Source organism: Ictalurus furcatus, chromosome 28 (assembly GCF_023375685.1).
Source record: "Ictalurus furcatus strain D&B chromosome 28, Billie_1.0, whole genome shotgun sequence".
NCBI classification, from domain to species: Eukaryota; Metazoa; Chordata; class Actinopteri; order Siluriformes; family Ictaluridae; genus Ictalurus; species Ictalurus furcatus.
In genome coordinates this window covers 18,804,642-18,814,160 of record NC_071282.1, presented here as the reverse complement: position 1 = coordinate 18,814,160, position 9,519 = coordinate 18,804,642, and the positions used below count along the sequence as shown (strand labels likewise).

The 9,519-nt window shown below is 39.0% G+C and overlaps 2 protein-coding genes across 6 annotated transcripts in view; both read right to left on the bottom strand.

The window, feature by feature from the left end:
* The window catches only part of prrc2b (proline-rich coiled-coil 2B), a 19,007-nt gene extending 16,628 nt beyond the window's left edge, over positions 1-2,379 (bottom strand). For all 5 annotated transcript variants that reach the window (XM_053618581.1, XM_053618582.1, XM_053618583.1 and 2 more), the window contains exon 1: positions 2,187-2,379. The gene's annotated coding sequence lies outside the window, so the exon portion shown is untranslated. The remainder of the gene's footprint in view (positions 1-2,186) is intronic.
* Positions 2,380-4,529: 2,150 nt separating this feature from the next.
* Positions 4,530-9,068, bottom strand: LOC128603855 (inactive phospholipid phosphatase 7). Its single transcript, XM_053618588.1, has 2 exons — positions 8,492-9,068; positions 4,530-7,698 (listed from the first exon to the last, which is right to left on the bottom strand). Exons 1-2 carry the CDS (start codon positions 8,946-8,948, stop codon positions 7,310-7,312), a joined length of 846 nt encoding a protein of 281 aa, XP_053474563.1. The 5' UTR covers positions 8,949-9,068; the 3' UTR covers positions 4,530-7,309.
* Positions 9,069-9,519: the final 451 nt, after the last annotated feature.

The window sequence follows — 9,519 nt, the reverse complement described above, 5'->3', positions numbered from 1 at the left end:
ATCACACATGTGTCACACATGATCCTTTTTGTTTATTCGTTGGTTTCAATCTACTGGACACACAGCGTTTCTGCAGCTCGGGGCTTTGGATCTAAATACTTACAAATAAATAAAAGTGAATAAAATGCCACAACCCAAAACTTATACAACTCTTGCTGCAAGTCGATTCATTCGACGCACACCTGCGATTTTCTACGCAGTTTGGCTGCTGCTTGCCGTGTTTAATCTCACAGCGTGCGCATCAGTGTCACTCCATCCGATGTTAAAAAATCCCCGAGTCGTGTGGTGAAAACCGTATATACTTCGAGATTTTCACTTTATCGTATTGTCAGAGAATTGCTCGGGATAATTACTCAGAATGACGACATTTTCAATTTTCAGCGACAAACCGAGTAAAGCCGTGTATGCCTACGTGTTCGTCTTTCGTTAGCGAAAATCTAAAGCTAATATTTGCATACAGTAGAACTCGTCTAACAATTAAAAATTAATTGGAAGAAAAAAAAAAAAAAAAAAAAGAAGTGCCGCTGCGTTTACTGCTGACGCTCGGGGTGGCCATTTTGTCTCGACATCACGTGCTGAACTCGGAGGTTTGACTTTCTAAAGTAGGAATTCTGACTCGAGGGGGAGTTTTAACGGAACGCAGCAAAACTTTCAGGTGACGCTGGAACCGCACGCGGGTTCCGAGCTCGGTGCGAGGATCAGGAAGAGGTTCGACATCTAAAAATCACTGGTGCAGATGACGTAGAGGGAATCCAGAGGTTCGATTTGATTCGAGGTGATCTGGCTGTTCATCAGACATCTGGGTACAGGAGACGTGTGTGTAGCATGGGGGGTGGGGGGGTTAACGTGATTAACGTGATTTGGGACACGACCCATTCCACAGTTCAAACCCACAATATTTTGTTTTTAAGGAGAAATCTCAGGTGTGTTTGAACACTTAAGCACCTGGATGAATTTTAAAAAGATTGTTCCAAACCAACTAGTTAAGTTGAAAAACTGTGAAACAAAAACAGACTTACAAAAAAGAATAATTATTTGATTCATTTATATAAACAAATCAAATAACTTCCAACCCTGATTTTCATTTTAAGGCCTAGAAAAAGATTTTTTTTAAAAAAACCCACGAAAACACATCTACTCATATAATTTAGCCAAATATAAACACTAACTCCCAAAACAAACTAAAAATAAATAAATTATGCATTTGTTATAATTTATTTATAAGCTTTAAAAACGGTATTTCTGTCCTCAAGGCCAAACTACAGCGCTAATGGTCGCCAGCGAGCTCGGGGAGGAAATTATATAATCATAGATTTAGCACAAACTGGTTACAAATAAACTCTACAGAGAAATAAAGCTAATAAATAAATAAATTGTTCATTTGATCGTTTTTTAAAAACATCATGACTCGTTCAACCCGGCACGCGCTCACCGCCAAGTACGAGCTCGAGCTTGCTAATTAGCTAGCTAGGTTTGCTCGCAAGCTAATTAGCGCGAGAGGCAAAAGGAGAGGAAATATTCTCACACAAACTTTTCCGTCAATATTACGAACAAAAAAAAAATATTCTTAATACCATCTATTACCAGTTATTCCTTCATCATCATCGCAATTACCTACAAAAGAACGAGTCAGGAATGCAGTTTGCTATCTGCTCTGCTAATGCTAACACTGCGTTAGCGGTGAATGTAAACACGGCTAATCCGGGGCTGCTAGTTAGTTAGCATAGTCAGAAGAGGATGAAATTTTATCGCAAAATCGCATCGATTGTCATGTAAACTTTGACTGTTTTACGTTACATACGTGTTTAAATAAAACCACGCCACCACTATTGAGAATGTGCGACACTTTAAAAAATAACGGTCATGCTAATCTTCACGCTAAGGGCTAATTTTAATAGATATAGCTCTTTAAAAAAAAAAAACAGGACCGTGACAGACCGCAGCAGCGACAAATAGACACTTCTGAGGACAGTCTAAACCCCGGAGTTGTGATGTTTTAGTCATAAAACGTATAAATGTTGCACACGGACAAACCCGAGCGGGTTAGAAGTGTGTTTAAAAATCGGGAGATTAAAGATGAAAGATTAAAGATGGCTGCTGCTCGGAACAAAAGCAACAATAAAGTCCGGAGCTGAAGGGGAGGAAAAAAGCTTCATTTTCGCACCAAGACGGAGATAAAAACTCACCGAATCAACGAGTCGCGTTCAGTTTATATCAGATATTTAGAAATATTTCCACCTGCTGTTAAAATCTAAAAGGATGGATGAAGATTCTTCGGGACAAATTTTCTTAATATAGGATTTTTTTTCTTTCCCGTTTTTTTATGTTGCCTGTAGCTGCGGCTCGGCCTACTGAAATCTGCCGGAAATTACGTAGACAGCGTGAAGGAGGCGTGCAACAGCGACATCTGCCGGCCGTCTTCGCGTTATTACATTTCTGTCAGCTTTAAGATATTAGGAGCGTTAAACGTGAAAGATATGTAAATATAAATGTTTACTATTTTTATATCGCTATTTTAAAAATACATATGATAAATCAAAAAGCAAATCTGCCCGACTCTAAATGTGTTAAAAATGTGTTACAGTCTTTTAAAATATATATATATTTTTAAAATGTACCCATTTTATGTTGTTTAATTTTATCATCACTTTACAGTTAATATTTTTTACCTCAACAATTTTTTTTTTGCATTTAAATGTGTATATTTGTATATAGACACACAAAAAAAAATCACAAAAAAAACCCCAAAAAAACTGAAAGTGTACCTACTGGCATGTGAAGAATGAAAAGTTATGGTCGATAAATAAAATTCAACATTCAAGTCAAAAATAATGACTCATTTAAAATATGGAAAATAGTTCATTTTAGGTAGTTTTACACCTTTTATAATGTACAGTGGATATATATATATATATATATATAAAAAAAACGTCTACACACCCCTGTTAAAGTGGCAAGTTTTTGTGATGTAAAAAACAATGAAACTATGTCAGAATAAATCATGTCAGAACCTTTTCTACCTTTATTGTCAAATTTTAACCTATTGATTAAAGTGAAAAACGATATGAATCATTTTAAGGGGGACAATTGAAAAATACAAACTGTACAGTAACCTGGTTGCATAAGTATGCACACTCCTAAACTAATACTTAGTTGAAGAAGCTTTAGATTTTATCTAAGCACTCAATCTTTTTGGGTAATAGTCGATCAGTGTGGCTTAGTAATATTTTGCCATTCTTCCTTGTAAAATCTTGTAAACTCTGTCAGATTGGCAGGGCGTCTCCTGTACACAGCCCTCTTCAGGTCACCACACAGATCTTTGATTGGATTTAGGTCTGGACTCTGGCTGGAACTTTCCAAAACCTTGAACTTGTTTTGTTGAAGCCATTCCTTTGTTGATCTGGACGTTTGCTTCAGGTCGTTGTCACGCTGAAAGGTGAAATTCCTTTTCATCTTAAGTGTTTTAGCAGAAGCCTTAAGGTTATTAGCCAAAATTGACTGGTATTTGGAGTTGTTCATTGTTCCCTCCACCCTGATTAAAGCCTCAGTTCCAGCTGAAAAAAACCCAGCGCCAAAGCATGATGCTTCCACCACCATGCTTCACCGTGGGGATGGTGTTCTTCCGGTGATGTGCTGTGGTTTTTGTGCCGAACATATCTTTTGGTATTATGGCCAAAAAGTTCAACTTTGGTCTCATCAGACCAGGCCACATTATTCCACATGGTTGGGGGAGATTGGATGTGTTTTTTATTTCTTTTTTGGTTAAAAAAGGCTTCCATCTTGCCACCCTACCCCATAGCCCAGAGATTGCTGTCACATGTATGGAGCAAGTAATACTTGCCAGAAATGGTTGAAATGATTTTAATGTCGCTGTAGGCCTCTCAGAAGCATCCCTAACCATCTTCTAATCAGTTTTAGAGGGGCGTCCTGTTCTTAGTAGTGTCACAATCGTGCCATATTTTCTCCACTTGTTGATTATGGTCTTTACAGTGTTCCATTTTATATAATATGCCTTGGACATTTTTTGTAGCCCTCTCCTGGGTGATATATATCAACAATGAGATCCCGTTAGTATATAATATGAGTTTGAAAGTAATTGGTTGATTCAGAATTTTTTTTTATGGGTTTTTTTTTTGCTTAATTCTTTCTCCTCTGCGTTAGCTGTGTTAGTCTCACTGCTCCATTAGGGGGCGCCACACTCACAGAGTCTCTCATCAACACACAGAAAGCTGTTTAATGCTAATGCTATGTGCTAATGGAGAAATCACTTTGTTCTCTGCTCTCAACGTAGTTGATCGTTTATTTATTTGTTTGTTTACTTATTTGTTTTAGTTTTTATGACATAAACCTTAACGTTAAGTGGAAGCATCTTTGTGGTGGAAACATAATTATTCCTTTCATTGTAGCAAGAACCAGAGTTAACTGAAAGGTTCCTGTATGACGTCACTCTCTGGAGCTTTTTAATTGCTGATGACAAAAAAATTACATGTTACACACGAGCAGTGTGTGTGTGTGTGTGTGTGTGTGTGTGTGTGTTTAAACACAGTGTTCAGGAGAGATTAAGCTTCGTGTGACAGAGGTCTGTTCAGCTTTGATATGGTAGCTACATTATCTATCCTGTGTGTGTGTGTGTGTGTGTGTGTGTGTGTGTGTGTGTGTGTAACCAAACAACCACACTGACGACTTTATGTGAGGTCAAGTTCAGGTCAGCGTAGTTCAGAATTTGTTTGAAAAAAAAAAATCACACTGTGAGCATAATAATAATAGTAATAATAATAATAATAATAATAATAATAATAATAATAAATTAGTGTAAATAATTAATCATTATTAAATTTGCATTTCCTGAGAGTAAAAAATGTGAAAATGAATAAGGTAGAAAGAAAAATTAGAAATCAATAAAGAAAGAATTATAGAAAAAACAAAAGTGAATGAAACAGCAGAAAGAAAGAAATTGGAAGAAAGAATATTTATTTAAGATTTATTGTCTTCTTAAAAAGGTATTTTAACACAGAAGGATTGAGGAGAAGCATAATTAAAATAGGAAAATAAATAATCAAATAATAATTTTAAAAAACAATAATAAAATCCCTGTGCACATTTCTCTCAACATAATACAGCAAATTATTTTAATAAAAAGAATTCAGCCACCAACCACAAACAACCTCAATGGATAATTTACAGTATATTTACAATATATAAATCAATTCATTATAATAAATAATAAAATAGTAAAGTAGCATGCACAATAAGGCATAACATTACTCATGTACATTCAGACAATCTGCAAAAAAAATTTAGGATAAAATAATAGCAGCATGGAGTAAAAAAAAATAAATACATTCACACACAAATGGCACATTAACACACTAAGAAAAAAAGAAAAAAGAAAAGAAAGAATAATAATGATAAATTAGTAACCCAGTTCTTATAATTTTATAAAAACAATTAAACAGATCGTAGGTGAACATAGTTATCAAAGTTTGTGACGAAAGCTCAATGCTAACTCTGACAAATGCCTGCTGAAATCTGATTGGCCGATAGCAACCATGTTTTTTAAGCGACTAGGTCATCATCAAAAAATCCACGTAGAGATCGGCACACAGAAGCAGCATACCAAATTTCAGCTCGATCGGACTTACGGTTCCTTAACAACAGTTATCTGAATTAAGCCCCGCCCCCTTATTCATGATCACACTCCCCAAACATTGCATATGACCTAAGAATCTTGTCCTGTATATGGCTTTCAAGTTTCGCTCGAATCCACGGACGCATTCATGAGTTACAGATGTTTAAGTAAATTAGGCTCCACCTCCTTAGAATTGATTGACGTGTGGTGGCCATATTGTTTACAAACCTCGACACGTTTTTTGATAATTGTCATTATTGAGGTTCACACTCTTATGTGTAGTTCAGTGTAAATTTTGTGAAAATCGTGAGGCTAGTTTACAAAAGTAGGTTTCGCATATTATGCAAATTAGCTAAATAAATAAAAATAAATGAATAAATCACGGAGGAAGTTAGTCGGTGGGGCCTAGCTGAATTCGGCTTAAGCCGAGGAATAAGAGGACAAAAAGAATGTCCGATGTTTGTTTCTTTAGTTCTTGAAGCTAATAGTAGCTAACAGAGTGACTGAACGAACACACACACACACACACACACACACACACACACACACACACACACATGTGATTTAGGACACCAGTGAACTTCCTGTCATCCATAAACAGCAGCTAAACTTCACAATGTAGCATAGCACTGGTACATTAATTACGGAGGTGGCCATTTTGTGCTTCAGTGTAGCCTAGCACTGGTATTTATGTCGGCGGCCATTTTGTGCTCCTAAACGCTGACTCACAGTGTGAAGCTTTAGCTGTCTGTGTTGGACGACAGTAACGATGCCATCTGAAGCAAAAATTTGTACGAGTTTTCATAAACACGACCGTTTCTACCGACAGCTATCGAGTCGGATACGTTTCCAAGGTGACAGAAGATGTTCGTGGTTACAGGAGGGAAAATAAATAAATTAATAAAGTGCAGCACTCATTTAATCTCAGCTAAGTAGCTAACTATCATATCAGTGAACTAAGCAATACTTTAACAGGCTTAGCTCGCTAGTTAGCAAACATGCTTGGTTTATATTGTTTTTACAGACCTACGTAGCCTAAAATCCACATCAAAAAACTAGCTAGCTAATGCTAGACCTAAGGCTAGGTCATGCTCTTACTGAGGAGCTGCTTATAACGGACACGTTTCATCTAGCTAACCTTGTTCAGCTAACGAATGAGATTGTGGCGTCTGTTTGTGCAGCGCCTCGGCTTTCAGTGCCTCGACGACGTCCTCGTAAAACTTCTAGAGTTCCAGCATTTGAACGTGTTAGCTTAGCCGTTATCTTAGCACCCCCTGTCTTTTAAAGCTAATCCATAATAATTCGTGGATCACGTTTCAACACTAACGTTAACGCAATTCCTGAATAAAGTTCTCCATCGATTCTTCAGTCAGATTATAACTAAAGTAACGTCAGCTTCAGAGTTAGCATCAGGTTGCGAGGCTACCAGTTTTTTTTTTTTAAATATTAGCCTTAAGAACTAAAGACGCAAACATCAGACACCAAATAGACTACGTCTGATGATATAATACGGAGTAATAGCACATGTAACGTCGTTCTTTTGAAAATGGACGTCGAGGTTTACCAAAAACCCAGAACACCAAGCGGGACGATTTTGTTAGTTTAGTGCACCGCTAAGCAAAAAAAGATCGATCTTGAACGTAATTAAAAGCTAAATGCTAATGTGTGTGTGTGTGTGTGTTAACGGAAGGGGTTCCAGCTGAGCGTCCCTATAGACAGCAGTGTCTGGCAGGCGCTGGACGACAGCCACACCGTCTCCACCAGGCTGAAATGGAGCGAACCGAGCGCAAAGCCGCACGCCATGTCGGTCACGTGGTGCTGCCCGAGCAGAACCCGGGAGAGTCCGACCAGAAAGGCCCACAGGACCAGCAGAACCCGCAGCGGCACAGCCAGGACCAGGTGGGACAGCAGGAACCGGGACACCATCGCCGCCCTGCTGGCATGAGCTGCAGGGAACGAGTACACGTCCATGGCCACGCAGTCCAGGAAGCCTGGGTTCATTTCCCACGGTCCTCTGCGCTTCACCAGTTTCTGCACCCCGGCCACCGTCAGGATGTCGAGGACCAGCGCTGGAGGGACAGGAAGTTTTCCGTTTACTACCACTTAATACTATAATACTAACAATTACTACCATTTACTAAGAAAGTAAGAGAAAAAAATTGAACAAAAAAGAAATAGGTAAGAAAGAAATAATACATGAAAAAGAAAATAAAGATACAGGAAGAGTAAGCTGATGGGAAGGCAGAAGTGAACACAAATTTAAATAAATATAAAGCGAAAGAAAGTGAAAAAGGAGAAGTAACAAAAAAGACAAGAAGAGAAAGAAAAAGAAAAGAGCAAGAAAACGAGAAGAAAGAAGTGGACAAAAAAAGAGAAAACTAGAGAAACAAACAAGAAAATAAGAGAAAGAAAAGGAGCATGAAAATGAGAAGAAATAAGTGAGTTAAAAGAAAAAAACCAAAAAGAAACAGAAAGAAAGAAAGGGAAGAAAAGAAGAAACAAAAAGACAAGAGAAAAAAAAAGACTAAGAAAATGAAAAGTGAACAAAAAGAAAAAATAAATAGAGAAAGAACGAATAGGAATAAAGAAAAGAGAAAGAAGAGCAAGAGAATGAGAAGGACAAACAAAAACAAATATAGAAAGAAAGAAAGAAAAGGAAGAAGTGAACGAGATAAAGAAACAAACCAAAAAGACAAGAAGGAGAAAACAAAATAAGAAAATGACAAGAAAGAAGTGATCAAGCAAGGAAAAAAATAATAGAGAAAAAAGACAAAGAAAGAAAGAAAGAAAGAAAGAAAGAAAGAAGGAAAGAAATAAAGAAATGATGTCATTTCTTTCTTTTTCTGATCATCAGTTTTCTACCCAGCAGCAGGTTGATCAGCACTTCCTGTCCGGCCTCGGTGCTGCTGCGGGTCAGACACACCAACGTGCCGCCGATCCACGTGAGCCCGTGTCCGGTGAGCGCGAGCAGGGTGACGACGGAGCGCGCGCTGCCCCAGGAGGACGACGCGTGCGCGCACACGCCGAGGCGCTTGGACAGGTGGATGTCGATGGCCAGGAGCGAGCTGACCGCGATGCCCCTGAGGGACGGGTTTAACCGCATGCAGTCCTCCTCCGGCCACCGCGGCGCCTCCGCGCGCTCCTTCCCGCCGTCACCGGGCGGCTGCGGCGCGTGCTCGTGCTGCTGCTGCGGTTTGGTGGAGCTCGTTCTCCGCGCCGCGCCGCCATTACGCTGCGGCTGATGCAGGGACAGGAACTCCGCGCGCCCCAGCACGTCCCCGCGATCTCGCGCTCTCATCCGGCTCGGGTTACACGGCATCTCGCGCTCGTTAACGACTGATTTTTTTGTTGTTGTTTTTTTACCGAGAAGAAAATAAACAAATAAACAAACCGGTGTTTAGTAGTAGCAGTAACACAGCGCGCGCGTGTGTGCAGTCACACCGCAACTTCCACTGATGCTGTAGGGGACACACCCATATCCATCAGCGCAGATACACACTTCTTTACGCATTTATCTGTTTGTTTGTTTGTTTATTTGTTTGTTATTAATATGTTCTAGCGTGTAGTTTTAGAACAGTTCACTATTTTCCGTTTGCGTTTGATCCTTGTAACGCATCACGCTCCCCCCGTCTCCAGCTCCAAGTGGAATGATCCGTTTCCATGGAATCAAGCAGCGGCATCTTCAAGAGGCTCAACCGAACGCGAGAGAAATGACAAGTCAAACAATTCTACATTTTTTAAAAAACGAAATAGCACAATGATGCTTTTTAAAAGAATGTCTATTTGTTTGTTTGTTTATTTGTTTATTTACTTACTTACAGCATACTGAATGTTAGAAATGCACTGCGCTATAACCTAGCATTATAGCAATATAGCCTAGTATTTAGGCT